This window comes from Manis javanica, chromosome 11 (assembly GCF_040802235.1).
Source record: "Manis javanica isolate MJ-LG chromosome 11, MJ_LKY, whole genome shotgun sequence".
NCBI lineage: Eukaryota > Metazoa > Chordata > Mammalia > Pholidota > Manidae > Manis > Manis javanica.
This window is the reverse complement of record NC_133166.1, coordinates 22,799,416-22,814,975: the sequence shown is the minus strand read 5'-3', so window position 1 is coordinate 22,814,975 and position 15,560 is coordinate 22,799,416. Positions and strand designations below refer to the sequence as shown.

Sequence of the window (15,560 nt, the reverse complement as noted above, 5' to 3'; positions counted from 1 at the left end):
CTTGTACCACCTTAATGGCTTCTGTGGGAAAGCAGGGGGCTGTGTGAAACAAGGTGCCCCTCCGAGTTGAGTACCCAAACTTCAACCAGGACATGGAAGTTTGGGAACCACAAGGATTGTCACTAGTTCAGATATAGGAAAGATGAAGCCTTCCCTACCCCTTCCCTTGTCCCTGAGAGACAGATAACAGGAAGTAAGTGCAGAAAGCGGGGAGGCCGACCTGGGATGGGTGGGATGAGGCCCAAGAGAGGGCCCAGCACACCACACTCCTGGGCAGCCTGGACCTGGACTCCATGACTTGACCCTGCCCCCTTCACAAACAGTTCACAGCAGGAGCTGGCAGAGGCAAGCTGCAACCAGGGTCATGCACCGAGACTGGTCACCGCTTAAGCAGCCAGCATTTAGCGGGGACCCCAGGCATTACCTGCTTAGTTTGCTCTCTCTGAAATACCTCTAGCTGCTCCACCTGTGCATGAGGGAGGAGCAACGGAGACAGACTGAGACAGGAGCCAAAGAGACACCTGCCCCACTTCCAGGCTGACCTCACTGAGGCTATGATACTTTCCCCCAAAGAACCAGACTTCTGGTAGTTTTAAAAATGCCAGTTTAGCTCATTCTAATTCCCAGTGGCTCTTGGAACCCCCACGGAAGGTGTGCCTCCTCACGGTGTGTGTCTCCAGAATGGGCTGATGGCCTTCACAGCCTGCCTCTCCAGGGACAGAGCCTTTAGCGATGAGGAGGCTACTGATATTTTCTTTAGGACAACAGGAGGCAAGAGACTTGAACTCTACCAGCCACCTCTCTTCCTCAGCAACCCCCTTCCTCAGCCACCCAGAGAATGAGGGCATACAAGACACCCTACAATGCTATGGGAGCCAGAGGAATGTGGAGGGCCAACGCAACTCTCTCAGGTCTGATCATTGGGAGTGTGGTTGAGCTAGGTGTCTTACCTGGGCAGTGAGTTTCTGCCTTTCTTCCTGGAACCGCTGCCTCTCCTCCAGGACTTTGACCTTGGCACCCTCATACTTGGCAGTCATTACCTCTAGCTCCCGGGACGTGCTCTGGGCTTCCCGCTGCATCTCAGCCAGACGGGCCTCAGCGTCAGCACGCACAGCTGCCACCTCTTGGCCATACTTCTCCCGGGCCTGGTCCAGCTCCACTTCCAGAAACTGCCGGCCAAGGTTGGCTTGCTCACCCAGCCCTCGGTTCTCCTCTGCCAGCAGGCCATGAGCCTTCTTCAGCATGCTCAGCTGTTCTGCATAGCTGGCCTTCTCTGCTCGCAGCTGCTGTGCTGCCCGTTCTTGCTCTGCCACCTTCTGCCGCAGGGGCACCAGCTCCCCAAGCTCCCGCTGGGCCCGCATCAGCTCTGCCCGCAGCCCACTAGCTGCCTGTTTGCTTTGCTCCAGCTCCTCATGATGGTGTTTCTCAGCAGCTGCCTGCTCAGCCTGCAGCTGCTGGCACAGGTGCTTGGCGGGCAGCAGTTCACTCACCAGGGCCTGTGTGCTGGTGTGCTCCAGCTGCAAGGCAGACAGGGCCTGCTCCTTCTGGAAAAACTTCTCCTGCCATGCCTTTAACTCTTGGCCCAGCTCCTCCGCTCGCTCTGCCTGCGAGGCTAGCTCCTGCCGCAGGCTCTCCGAAGCCACCCGCTGTTTCTCTGCCTCCTCCCGGAGGGTCTGTACCTCCTCCCGCAGAGCGGAGCTGCGTTCCACTGCTCTGGCGCTGCTGCTAGCTGTCTCTACCTGGAGCAGGCGCAGCCTCTCTTCCAGCTTCTGACTCTTCTCCGACTCAGCTATTACAAGCCGCTTCAACTCTTTGCTCTCGCCCTCCTTCTCCAGGACCTGGCGGTTAAGGATGGACACCTCTTCCTCCAGGCTGCTGATGAGGCTGTTTTTTCTCTCAGCCTCCTGCTGGCTCCGGGCCACCTGGGCCTTCCACTCATCCTCAGCCTTGCTGTGGTCTTGGGCCTTGGCGTGGAGGGCGGCCAGCTCCCTCTGGGCTGAGGCTAAGGTGTCCTGACCACGCCCCAGCTCCTTGGCCTTCTCCTCCAACTGGCCCCTCAAAGCCTCCAGAGCAGTGGCCTGCTCAGCGTGGGAAGCACGCTCAGACTCCAGGCTGCGCTCCAGGCTGGAGGTCTTTTCCTGATGCTCTCGGCACTGCTGCTCCAGCTTGCTCATCTCTGCCCGCAGAGCCTCCAGCTCAGGGCCTTTGCGTTCAGTCTTTCCGGCAGCTTGAGACTGGGCTCCTGACCCAGAAGCATCTTCTGCACTGGCCAGCCCTACTGACTGCTGGCGCTCTTCTTTCTTGGCCAGCTGTCCCTTCAGTTGCTCCATGGTTTGCCGAAGCTCCCCTAGCTCTGTTCTCTGGGCTGCCTCCTGCCCTCGAAGTTTGGCCAGCTCCTGGTCCTTCCCTTCTTTTTCCATCAAGGCGTGGGCCAGTGCCTCTTGCAGGGTAGCAAACTCCACTCGTTGCTCATTGAGGGCATTCTGCAGCCGCATCTCAAGCTCTGCCTTGGCAGCCTTCTCCAGGGCAAGATCAGCTTGGGCCCGGCCCCGTTCCTGGGTCAGCCGCGCCACCTCCCGCTCCTGCTGACCCCGCTCCTCCTGCTGCTGCCCCTGGCTCTCCATCAGCGCAGCCCGCAGCCTCTCCAGCTCACTGCCCATTTGTTCTGCCTCACGCTCCATGGCTTGCAATGCAGCCTGTGTGCTACAGAACTGGCGTCCCTGCTGCTCTTCCAGCCACTCTGACTCTCTGTCTCCTGCCTTTGGGGGCTCCTTTAGTAGCTCATGAGAGGCTGTTTCCTGTTGCTCACCTGCCTTGCGCACCAAGGCCTCCAGGCGGGCCACCTCCTTGCTGGTGGCAGCCATCTTCTCCTGCAAGGTGGAGAGGTCATCTGCCAGCTTCTGGGCCCTGACCTCCTTCTCCTGGACCTGCTGGAGGGCTCTGGCCAGGTTGGCATGGAGCTGAGCTAGCTCACTCTGCTGCCGGCCTATCTGGAGCTCACTATGGGCCTCTATGCCTGCCACCTTCTCCTTTGCCTCTTGCAACTCCTGGCGAGCCTTCTCACATTCCTCCTTCAGGGTCATCAGCTGTTCCTGGAACATGGCGCCATACTGTGCCTCCTCTTGCTGACTATCCTCGTACCGTTCACGCCAGGCAGCCACCTCCTTGGCAAGCTGCTCACATTCACTCTCAGCCTCCTGCTGGGAGGCAATTGCTTCTGCCAGCTCCCGCCGCAGGGCTTCCAACTCAGCCTGATGGGCCTCCCCAAGCTGCCGTAACCGGGTCTCCAGCCCCTTGCGCCCAGCCTTCTCTTCTTCCAGCTCCTTCTGTCCCTGCTTATGCTGCTCTACCAGGCTCCTGGTCTCTGCTTCCAGCTGGGAGATACGACGCTTCTGCTCTACTAGGGCATCTGCAGCCCTGTGCTTTTCCTCTTCAAGGCTGCCCTTACTGATCTTCAAGGACTCTTCAAGGGCCCGGACCCGCTCCTGGAGCTGGCCTGTCTCCTGGACAACCTTTTCTCTGTCGGTTGCTTTTTGTTGCTCAGACCTCAGCTTGGTCTTTAGCTCTGCTACCTGGGCCTGAGTCTCACACTGCGCCTGACGGGCTGCCTCAACACAGGCATGGAGTTCCTCCACCTTTTGGCTCAGCTCTGCCTTCTCTCGCTGGGCCTGTGTCACTGAGGTCTGGGCACTGGCCCGGGCTTCATTAGCAGCCTGAAGTTGCTGCTGCAGGCCCTCTAGCTTGGCAGACTTCTCCTTCTCCAAAGCCTCCAGCTGCCTCAGGGCTAAATTCTTCTCCTTTAAGGAGGCCTCCCGCTCCTCCACAGCAGTAGCCAGTCGCTGGGCATGGTCTTGCCTGGTTGCCTCCCGCTCCTTGGTGGCCTCCTCCAACTGCTGCTCCTTCTGCTTCAGGCGGCTGCTCAGCTGCTCCACCTGGTGGCGGAGGCCCTGTGAAGCCTGTTCTTGCTGCTGGAGGGTCTGGGTTAGCTGGGCCTGCTCCTTTTTGGCCTGTTGCTTCAGGCTGGCCAGTTCTTGATCCTGCTGCTGAAGAGTGGCATTGAGGGTGGTAAGCTCAGAGGTCAGCGTGGCCACCTGGGCAGACAACTGGGCCCCCTGAGCCTGGGAGGCCTGCTCCAGCTCTTCCTTAGCCTGGCTAAGATTGGTCAGGGAGCTTTGTAGCTTGGCAATCAGGCCAGCCAGCTGCTGCTTTTCTTCTTCAAAGTGGCCCCGCTCAGCAAGCAACTTGGCTTCACGTTGGCCCTGCTCGGTCTCCAATGCCTTCACCCTGGCTTGGAGCTGGGTGTTGTCTGCAACAAGAGTGGCCGCCTCGTGCTTCAGGGTTTCCAGCTGGTGAGGCAAAGAGATAAATCCAGATCAGCATGCTTCCTCAGCCACCATGGCCCCTCCAGAACTGAGAATCACCAGAAACCCACATGTGGCACAGCACATTCCTACCTGCAAGACATCCCCCAGCACCTCGCCCTTCTCCTGGGGTGGGTTCTCCTGCAGCTGGGCCAAATGTTCTTCCAGCTGTGAAAGTTTCCCCTGAAGGATTTCATTCTTCTCTTCAAGGCATTTCTAGGAGTAAAAAGCCATGTGTGAACAAAGGTGGAACAGGCATCAGATTGAATGTTAACAAAACATGAGACCCTATCACCTTGTTACCAAGATCTCCTTTTGCCCTGACCTAGGGAAATACTCAGAAAACATGGACCTGGAACCATGAGGGATGTGACTTCCTAGCCTAATTCCAGGACTGAATTAAGTAATGTGACCTACTAACGTCTTCTGCAAGGCCACTGAGTTTATTTCAAATTTCCTTACTGTATACCCTACCCATCCTCAGACAAGTCATTGCTCCCAGATTATCCTAACACCCACTAGCTTAAAAACACCCTCTGCCTGTCTGGGCATCAAGAGGGAAGGTGGCCACAAGCACACACCCTCCCCAGCCAACCGCTCTGGGCTGGACTGCTGGGTGCTTCTCTGATCCCTCATCCACCCAACAGATACAGGAGGCAGCTGTTACTACCCCTCTTTTACAGAGCAGGGATCTCAATCTCAGATGTTAATTGTCTTGCCCCAGGGCTACGTGATTAGTAAGTGGCAGAGCTGAGATTTTAGTACTAGTAACTAATTCACTGAGAGCTTACTTTGCACCACACAATATCTTACAATGCAGCAGCTGCTCCTTACTTTTCCCATCTTAAGGATAGGCTGCTTAGGAGGTCAAGTAACATGTCCAAGAGCCGCACCATGTAAACAGCAGAGACAGGATTCAAGGTATATTGGACTTAAGCCCACAGTCTGCCATTTCAGCACACTATTACACCTTGAAGAAAAGTAGCTAAACTCCCAAAGGCCCAAAGAATACAGCAGAAAATGGAATTCAGCTTTCAGCATGTAGTTACAATTATGGCCCTTATTCCCCAAAGCAGGGGGCTACCTTGTCCTGCAGGGCTGTGCCGAGGTCCTCCTCCAGATGGGCCTGCTTTGCCACCCACTCCTGAGTGGCCTTGCTGTGCTCCTCTGTCAGTTCATTGAGGGCACCCTGTAGTTGCTGCAGGTGACTGGCAAACTCCCGCAGCTGAGACAGACAAGGGGGATCCCCGTCCCCCAGGGTCAGAACTGGCGCCACCACTCCGTTTGCTCCCTGATCTCCAGTGGGGGATGCTTCTGAGTATCCTCCCAGTCTTCCTCAAACCAATCATAATTAATCACATCTCTAACTCAAAACTACAAATCAAAATGTGGGGCCACAACCTAGTGCCTGAAAGCAGCCACTTACAGGATGAGGAAAGGGGCAAAGTACACAGGTCTCATGACAGACTGGGACATTCTTGTATAACCCTATCTTGGGGAATCATCCAGACCAACTCAGCTGCAAGGGGTACCTAGCGGGACCAGAGCGCCATCCCCACTCACCCACACACACACCACCAAACACTCACCTTAAAGGAAAGGTCCCCATTCTCCTCAGAAAGCTGGTTAATTTTGCGATCCATCTGGCTCTTCTCAGTCTTCAGGTCCTGGCACTGCTTCAGAGTTTCATGAAGCCTCAGGGTGAGGCTGAGAGGGAGGGGAGCAGTGAGAAAAGAGTGTATCCCCCTAACCCATGAGTGTGGGACAGGAGCTGGGAAGGCAGGGAGACTATACCTCTCATTCTTGCCCCGGAGCTCCTCAAGCTCCCTAGGCTCCAGCGGGCTGGCTGCCTGCTTCTCGTTCAGCAGAGCCAGCCGATCAATGCGCTGCTGCATCATGGCTATCTGTGCATCTGCCCCAGACGAGGGGCAAGAAGAGAGGAGAGTCAGCACAGAACCAAGAGGAGAGAGGAGGAGACATCCAGGCCAAGGGAAGGGAGGATGGCAGCAAGGACAGAACCAGCTTGCAGGAAGTTGGCCTGACAGGGCCACAGCATGAGAGGCGGAGGGGCCACTGCTCAGACAAACCCAGTGCTGCCCTGGATGAAAATCCCAAGTGCTGCCGGTTCACATGCCAGTGGGCCAGGTACCTACCCTTCTCTGTGAGGAGCTTGCGGTTCTCAGCCAACTCCAGCTCCAGTTCATCTCTATTGTTTCTCTCATCTGCAAGCTGCTTCTTTAGCCGTCTCATCTGGAATTGTGGAGTCTGCAGGATGTCACCCATGGGGGAGGGTGGAGAACCTGAGAGGAAGCTGAGGAAGGAGACGGCCCACGTGCCATGTCAGAGCCAAGACGCGGGGCTGAAGCGAACAGCATGACAGGGCTCTGTGATGGGAGCACCGGCTGAGAGGTCAGACACATGGTTCTGACTGCAGTGCTGACCTCATCCCTCATGACATAACCTTGATAGAACTTTTCTTCTCCCTCTCAAGCCTTAATTTGTCAAAAAAGAAAGAAAAAAAGGATACACTCTCCTTGCCTCTGAAGAGCTGCACTGAAAGACTTTAACATAGTCTCCAAGGAAGAGAGGAATTCAATAAACAGGGAACAGCCTTTGAGGGAGGCCTTCTGCCAAAGACAGACTCCAGCCAATTCCCCCAGTTAGTTGTGGGGCAGGTGAGGACACCCCAGATCTACAGAATACTTCAAGTACTCTCTGAAGAGGTAAAAGGCTGGTCAACAGCTTAGCCTGTGGAATGCAAGGATTTGAGGCCCCCTGGATGTTCTGGCCCCATCCCAGGAGAAGAGGCCTAGCACCTACTTGTTCCCACTGCAAGAGGCAACCTTCTGCAGTTCTAAGAAGCGAACCTCCCTCTTTGCCTGGTGGCTGGGTGGGGAGGGCTCTTCAGAGATGGTGCTGAAACAGGTGGAAGGGACAGGAGCTGTGGGGGAGAAGCAGACAAACAAACCACATAGAAGTCAGTAAAGGTCAACAGATTTGCATCTTGCTTTAGTGGGAGTGAATCCACAGACACTTATAGGTAAGCTCCAGAGGAATGCCGCTCAGCAGAACCTGAAACCTGGTGTCTGGATTATCCAGGGTCGGTGTCCCTAAGCCAAATCAAGCAATGGGTTCCATTTGCACATATCATCAGCGTTCAAGGAGAGCACAGTGGAGTGAGGGTTCTCCATGCTCAGTCACTGGGCCAAGTACCCATGCTTTGCTCTCAAGCCAACACTGCAGAGGCAGCTTGGGAACCTTCTGAGCAGGATCTTCTCTCAGTCCCAACAACCTCTCAGGACAGAGTCACTGACCTCTTTCTCAAAACCTCCCCTTTCCGTAGTTGCCATGACCACCTTCACATGGCTCTCCTACCTCTGAACACCTTCTCTTAGTTTCCATATCTGCTCCTCCCTCCTCCACCCACCCTCTAAGCCCCTAGAATTCTGGGGCCTCCTTGCTCTGCCTACAGTGCTCCTGGCTTCAAGATCATCCACACACTGACCTGCAAACCCATATTCTGGCCCAGAGCCCTCACCTGCATTCTAGACTCACATTTCCTATGTCTCTATCTGGAGGGCTCATGAGGAACGTAAATATGAGAAATATCAAAGTCAGTGGCTGGAAGAGAACTTGCCTGACCCATGTCTAGATCCTATCATCCTTAGATGGCATCTTCTTTCTTCATCAGAAGACAACCAGAGCCATCACTCTAACGTACTTTCAGCAAGACAACTGGCAAATTCGGTACCTCTCTGTTCTAGTACTTATTCCTTATCATTCTTGCTGGCTTGTGTATCTTCCCACCTAGAACATGAGCTTCATGTGGGAAAGAACATTTTTTTAGACTGTGTACTCCCAGCTTCTAAACCTAGAATAGTGATTGTTTAAAAAATAAAAAGCAAAAAAGGTGCCCATATGGAGTGATGGAGAACAACCAAACAGTAGACATGACCACTTAAAATGTCCTGCTTGGCTGCTGCCAGGCACCACGGAGCCGCTCCCTAGGAACTGGGAGGACAGCAACATGGCCCACAAGTCAGATGCTCTATCACACACTCTTCCTGACAACCAACTCCGCCTTGCGATGGGGCCAGAAGCAAACCCCCACTGCTGTCCTCGACAACTCAGGATCCTAGCTCTCCCCAGCCCAGTAGCAGCAGATCCTCAGGAGTGGACCCTGCTTACCTTTCTGCAGGAAGTTCTCTAGGTCTTCATTCAGGTTTAGCCCATCCTCATGGTCCAGCACAAATTTGAGAATGACAGCTAACTCAGCCTGGAGCAGAGAGAAAAGTAGCATCACTCAGGTGTTAGGGAGGCCTAAAGGCATAGAGGGTGAAACCCTGGCAGTGCCAGCCCCAGGAGCCTGCTGGAGCTCAGTCTTCCTCTCAGAACCTGAAGCTCCAAGTTCAGCTGAGAATATTCCACTAGAGATGAGTTCATCCCACTTGCTCCCACCCCCTCGCCTCCCCTAATGATGCACCTGGGCTCAGACACGGTTCCTGACTGACCTCACTCCTGACCACAAAGAACAGAACAGGCAGGAAAGCAGTGTAGGCAGAAAGCTGTTATGTGGAACTACTAGAGCTGCTTCCAGGTGAACTGCACTGTTGTAAGATTACCTCCAGGGCTCATTGAAGCTTATCCTCCAGCTCAGAAAAAAGCTTCCCTTCATTTTCTCATTCCAGAGTTACAGAGCTGATATGATTTTCCTAGACAACTCTGCTATAGTTCCTTATTCCTTTAGAACTTCTGTTTCTACCAGATCTGTGACCAGAGTGGAGCAGAGAAAAATTTGAAGGAAGGAACCATCCCCCCATACCACTACAACCCCAACCCCACAGAGGAGCCATGAGCTAAGTGCATATGAAATAGGATGATTAAGCACAGCTCTCTGGACACTGCCCCCGAGTTAACTACATTACCCACTGTGGCATCCCAGCCACTTCTGCCTGGGAAATAAAGGATAGCTGCTCATGCAGGAAGCAAGGCCAACATCAGGACCCACATGGCAGGTAGTCCTGGAAACCAGGTCAAGTCTCTCTATAATGAAGCAGATGCACCAGTTTCTCTTCATTTAGGGACCATGTAGAGAAGGTGAGAGGAGGTAACCACTCTGAGCTAGACTCATGGTGGACAGACATTCTCACTTATCCTTCCTACTAGAGGAAAGAATGTAAATGGAGTGACAGTTTGTGTAAAAAATACACACACAGAGGAACACATATATCAAGAGAACAATTTTTATGTATTACTCAAACAGTATAAACATATACAAATGAAAAAGGACTTAGAAGCATACCCTTTAAGAGTTAGCAGTCATCTCTTGGAATGAGATTATTAGCAATTATTATTGTCTTCTGTTTATTTTTTTCAATAGTTCCAGACCTTCTATAATAAATGGCTGTAATTACCATGACATAATTTTTAAAAAGCACAATATATACTGCTTAAAGAAAAAACAGTGGGGTGAGGTGAAGCGCAGGCTATGCCTGCAAGGTGGGATGGAGGCACAAGGGTTTACCTGAATCTTATATTCAAACTGTTCCCAGTCTCGGGGACTTTTGGAGCTCATGGTGGAGTGGTACAAGAGCAGCATGGTCATCTAGAAGCCAAACAGGAGGCAGTCGCTGAGCAGGGCTGTCTCTCATCAGTGCTCCCCATTCTGTGCTCTTCTGGGCTACTTTGTAGACTCTTCCAAAGCACCTAGGTGCCTGGCCTTAACTGCACCAGGCAACACTTGTTTGAGGACTCAATGCCCAAAGTGCAAAAAGCTGGGTGTCAGGATTCCTGCACACCTCAATTTCTGGACTCAATGGTACCCGGGTATGAGGTTACCCTCTATAGGCCAGCACTCGGAAATAGAAAAGGGAATTAAATAGCCTGAGCTAGAAAGAAAAGTATGATAGAAGCTAGGTGAGGCCTGACTCCTTCCAGGTCTCCATCAAGGCCCATAGTACTGTTATACTTTTCTGTCACACAGCATGGACTCCTAGAATCCTTGGGCTGAATTAGCCTCTGCCTTGGACCTACCTTTAACCTCCATGAACCCCAAAAATAAAGCAGCCTTCCACTTCTCCTGGGTTAAGAGAAGGCCCTGCAGGTCCCTCCAGGGCCACCCTCCCTGGCCCCTCACCAATCTGGTATTCATAGGTACCTTGGCCAATTCCAGCTCTGACCCCTCTATCACCTTCTGTACTGACACCAGGCATTCTGGAGAAGAGGGGTGTTTTTGGTTTTCTGTAATGACAATGTAGAAAATGGTGAACTTCCGGGGACCATCCCTGAGATCATCAGAATACCTCTGATTCAGAGGAGCAGAATCGCTGTCTCAGGTAGAGTTAGGAGATGGAGGACTCCTTACTCTTGTGTCCCATCTCCCCAACATACATATTTCCATCTGAAGTTAGTTCTGTCCTGGGTCAGTCCAAGGACTACAAGGATTGTTCAAAAGAAAGCAGGTTAGGAATTCATAGCAGCTCTGGGGCATGACATTGCAATCACCTACCCACACACCAACTCCCACTCAGCACCACAGAGAAGGAGCCTAGGGTTCCAACTAAGGTCATACAGGACCTACAGCTAGGACTGGGGACACCTCGTTCTATGCTTGCTTTATCTAAATCTATTATCACCTTTCCTATAAGTCTCTCAGGTGGAGAAATGGCAGATAGATCCTGTGTCAAAGATGAGGACTCTGTCTGTGACTGTATGAGGGAGGGGAACTGACAAGCACTGTGCTTTGCCTATGTTCTCATTTAATCTACCCACCAACCTTTGGAGTAATTATTATTATTTCCTTTTTATAGACAGGGAAACTATGCCCTACACAAGCTGTGAGTAGAAGGGCCAAAGATGTCAACCTAAATCTGCCTCTGCCCCTACATCTACTGACTAAGCAATTAATTCAAAGTTATCTAGGGAAAATGGTTTTCTTGCAAAGGAAAGAGGGAACCATGGATCCTTCTCTCTCTTCCATCTCTTTGCAGTGAGGGAAGCAGTAGCCCTCAGTGTTGAGTCCCCAAAACTACCCTCTGGCTCCACCTGGATCTTGAAGATGGGCTCTAGGACTGAAGGGACACTCTTCTTCCCTAACTGGTGTATGCATCACCAGGCCCAGGGAAACTGTCCCAGCTGTATTCACTTCTGTGATACAGAACTGGCAGGTGAGCCTTTGCTCCTCCACACACCTGTGAACTGATTCCTCCAGACTCCCATGTCCCAGGAGCTGAGGAAGCAGCTCATTCTCAGCTAGGTAAGAAAAGTGCTTACTCTGCAGAAAGTTGCACACAAAGTCCAATCTCTCTGGCACCGGCTGCTGCAGGATTTGCTGCCCTTCATCAGTGCTGTGGCTAGAAAAAGAGCAAGTATTAGGACCAGAATACTTAGCAACCCTTCCCTACTTGCTACTGCATCACATACTACTGTTTCCATTCCTTCAGGTTGGTCCAGCCAGTCTGAGAGAGAACCAGACCAAATGCTGGAGACAGAAGAGGATACCAAGACACCATTTAGTCATAAGGAACTATGTGGTGGGTAAGCAGGGACCTCAGGCACGAAGTCCTTCTGGAAAAGATGGTACTCTGCCATCCTATTTGGAATATAAGAAAGTTCTATGACAAGGGGACCAAGAGGAGATGGCAGCAGCACAGAATAATGGGAAGCTAGGTTAAATAGTCTGGAACAACTCAATTATAAAAGGTCAGGAAGCCTGGAAAATGTAGCTCTGTAAGGAACAAGGCTCTGAAGGCAAAGTTCATTATGTTAGGCTGAAGCTGGGGTGCCTAAACCTCAGAGGCTGAGGGACAGTCACTCTAGATCTGTGGCAGTGGCCATATGCATGTTTAACTGGAAGGACATGGTGAGTACAGGGAGCGATGAGAGGAGGGAGGCAGCAGGGGGAGCTCTCACACAGCCCAGACCCCTGGCCCCGGCCGCTCAGCCTAACTGCAGTTTCATTTTCAGAGGTGAAAAATCTTCACCTCAAGTTCCGCTGACTTCTCTATCTAGGCTACTACAGTTAGAGATACTGATTAAAGGACCTCCTACTCCTCTGAGCCTGGATCTCCAGGTTTCAGCCAATTTTCTGGAGGGCTGGGCAGCCCCCAGAGCCAGAGAACCTTGCAGTGCCAGACATCCTCTTGCAACGTACAGCAGCATCCAAGCCAAGGGCACAAGTGTGCCCCTTCCATCTCCCATGTGGCTACAAAGGCTTCTCCCACGTGAACCCTGCCACGTGCACCATTCTGGGCAGTTGATCTGTGCTTAGGGACTCCTAAAGAGTCTTCAGGAGATGCTAATCCCACGGACTCCCAAAAGAGCCATCTTCCCTACCTACCCCCAATCTGGAAACTTTGTGACTCCTTACCTCAGCACAGAGCAGTAATTCACCTAAGTATATCCCATTAGATAAATATAAAGAGGGTTCTTGGGTTAAATGCTGGTTAAACCAAACTGAACGTTTTATGAAGAGAAGGCTATAATATGCATTATTACTTCCTAAACCACAAAACCTGTTTTTTCCCACTAAGCCCCTAGCATAAATAAAGCTGCATGGAACACGCTTTGGAAAATGCTGGTCCTGAAGCAGTCCAGCCCATCTTCTAAGACTGCATTCAAGTCTTATCTCTGGCAGGAAGCCATTCAGAACCTCTGCTAGTCACAACCCCTTCCTTCTCAGGAATTCCTTCACTCACGGATACAATCCTTTACAACTGACCACTCCAACTGTGCGAGCTGAAAGCGAGTGCTATGGCATACATCAGTCAGTATGGGCCAACTGCCAGATGAGAGATGATGCTTACCAGGAAGAGCAGAGGTCAATGTCAGTAGGACAAATGCCAGCGCTTTAGGCTTCTGGCACATACCTCCACTAAACTGTACTATTCAAGCCTCACAGATACTGAAGAGATGGGGCAGCTTTCTGCTTCAGGCTATTCACACCCAGAAGAACAGAAAGGGAAACCTTACCCCACTGACTTTTTCAGAGAAGGCCAAGGGGCCAAGAAACAAGTCACTGTTCAACTCTGACAGCTGCTATCTGCCACCAGCCCGCCATCCTCCACTGCTTTCCTGAGAACTAATTAGGCATCTGATCTCAGTTAGCCACAGGAACCGCATCAGAAATAAAAACGGCCAGAACATATTCACTGAGAACAGCTATTTTCCCAAAGGATGTTGCTCTGCATTGTCCAGGATCTGAGATGGACCTCAGGGTTAACCTCTCTCTGTGCCCCTGCCCCACCTCTGAGTCTAAAGTTCAGGCAGCACCTTAGAAGGCAATTTGGAAAATGGGCAGATTGAATTTTTGACCCTTCCTATGAAAAAGTTCCTACCAGGTTATAAACCAACAGTGGCAAACCCAAGGGTACACATCGTCACCCCCAGATACATGAATTGTACCTATCTCCTCAAAAGCAAAAGCTCTGCAATCTATTCTTAAGGCAAAAAAAAGCATGTTTCACCTACCAGGCACATTACATCTGGCTGCCTCTCTCTTAGTGATGTTACAATCAAATATTAGGTTAGGTATAACCAGTGTCATGGTTTTACCAACCACTGATGTTTCCTGCCTACATCTATCACTTCATTAAGGTTTGCAAAATGCTGATTTATAGGTGGTACACAACTCCACCTATGAAGTATCCTTGGGGGGGAAAAAGGCTAAGCAAACTTAGAACTAATTACCAGTTTATAGGCAACAAGGGGAAGAGAAGAACAAGCTAATAAGCACACATGATGCAATAACAAAATCCAAAAGTTAGTAAATTCTACAGGATTACAAAAAAAAGTGGAGATGCATATGGAGTTAGAGATGAGTAGGAAACATGATTGTTGGGAAGAGACAAACCCCTGATGGAAGCTCTTGAATACCAATGCTTAAGATTTCAGATTTCAGCCTCCTAGCAGTGAAGTCACTGACGTCCATCAGCTGTGGAGCATCACTCTGAAAGCAGGATTGGAGAAAGGCTCCTCATAGCACAAGTAGAGGAATGCCCTGGAATGAGGGCAGTTTAGAGAAGAGCGAAGTGATGAAGGCTGGGTATCCAGCATGAGGCAGAGAAAGGGAAGTAAGAAGTCTTCTGAAGGACAAACCAAGAGGATGGTAACTGATTAAAAAACAGTGCCATGGAGAGGGAGGATATGAGGTTGAAAGGTCCTACCTGGGTAAGTGGGAGAGAAAATGATAATGTCTGTGCTAAAATAAGAATAGTGACTTCTTTCAGAGGCACTAATGCAGGTATTGGTTAGAGCCCCAGGAACTTTAAAGAAATCCTGTAAGACATCCTACTAAGATACATGGAGTGATTGGTTTTTTGTTTTTGTTTTTGTTTTTGTTTTAATCTTTCAAAAACAACCTCGAGTGAACCCATCTGTCCTGGGTTACTCAGTGCCACTAGACTGCTGATGCAGAGTATCAACTACATCTTCATTTACTCAGTTATTTACTTACTCAACAAACATAAATTAAAATCAAAACAAAATATTTTCCTAAGCTAGGTGTGGAGACCCCAAGAGGAATAAGACCCAGTCCCTGGCTTTGACAAGATCAGTTCTACCTTCCTTCTTCCCCTGTCAATGAGCTGTTGCTTATGGATGGGTGGCCAAATTGCTTCACAGAAATGCTGAATTCCTGACACCAGTTCCTACCTGCCATGTGTGGAACATAAATACCCTCAACACTTCAGTCTATCCTTGGCCTGGGGGCTCACAGTCTACTGTGTTTTCCTTTGGGAAGGGAGGGAGAGTCCTCTCCACTGTCCCTCAATTTCTTTACAATGGCTGGCCTTTATTTTTGCCTATAGCACAAAGAAATGAGAGAAGGTCAGTGTTGCCCTCTATAATTACTGAAAGCTGGTGATACAGGAAAAAGGATGAACTACATGAGCTTAAGAAAACAGCTGTTGGTTATAGCTTGACCCACCTATGCTTGGTTCCAGAGAGGTAAACTATTAGGAGGAAGCCCTACTCTGCTGATTTCTCAGATAACTGTGACTTCAAGAAGTCACATATAAAAGAAGAGGCCTGAACTGGAATCCTGGCTACATGAACAACAAAGAACTCATCAAATGCTAATGAACTTCACAAAGCAAACTAATGAAGAAGGTGAAAACCCCAGAAATGCTATAATGGCTTAGAAAAGGGGCATATCTGTGCTGTGTCAACAGGTTAGAGATGAAATTTCTGTGTGATCCTTAT

At 50.8% G+C, this 15,560-nt stretch overlaps 1 protein-coding gene across 10 annotated transcripts in view; it reads right to left on the bottom strand.

Annotated features, from left to right (window-relative positions):
* Positions 1–15,560, bottom strand: part of NUMA1 (nuclear mitotic apparatus protein 1) — a 64,464-nt gene that overhangs the window by 8,258 nt on the left and 40,646 nt on the right. For 6 of the 10 annotated variants that reach the window (XM_017673036.3, XM_037026289.2, XM_017673038.3 and 3 more), the window contains exons 4-15: positions 11,634–11,713; positions 10,519–10,601; positions 9,886–9,966; positions 8,550–8,637; positions 7,182–7,302; positions 6,515–6,672; positions 6,156–6,273; positions 5,951–6,068; positions 5,446–5,586; positions 4,455–4,577; positions 951–4,346; positions 425–466 (exon numbers count right to left, since the gene is read on the bottom strand). In XM_017673036.3, coding sequence (XP_017528525.3) covers positions 425–466; positions 951–4,346; positions 4,455–4,577; positions 5,446–5,586; positions 5,951–6,068; positions 6,156–6,273; positions 6,515–6,672; positions 7,182–7,302; positions 8,550–8,637; positions 9,886–9,966; positions 10,519–10,601; positions 11,634–11,713 — 4,549 coding nt within the window. Of the gene's footprint in view, positions 1–424; positions 467–950; positions 4,347–4,454; positions 4,578–5,445; positions 5,587–5,950; positions 6,069–6,155; positions 6,274–6,514; positions 6,673–7,181; positions 7,303–8,549; positions 8,638–8,983; positions 9,652–9,885; positions 9,967–10,518; positions 10,602–11,633; positions 11,714–15,560 lie in introns of those variants that run through there. The other 4 variants (XM_017673041.3, XM_017673043.3, XM_017673044.3 and 1 more) reach the window with 3 other exon arrangements.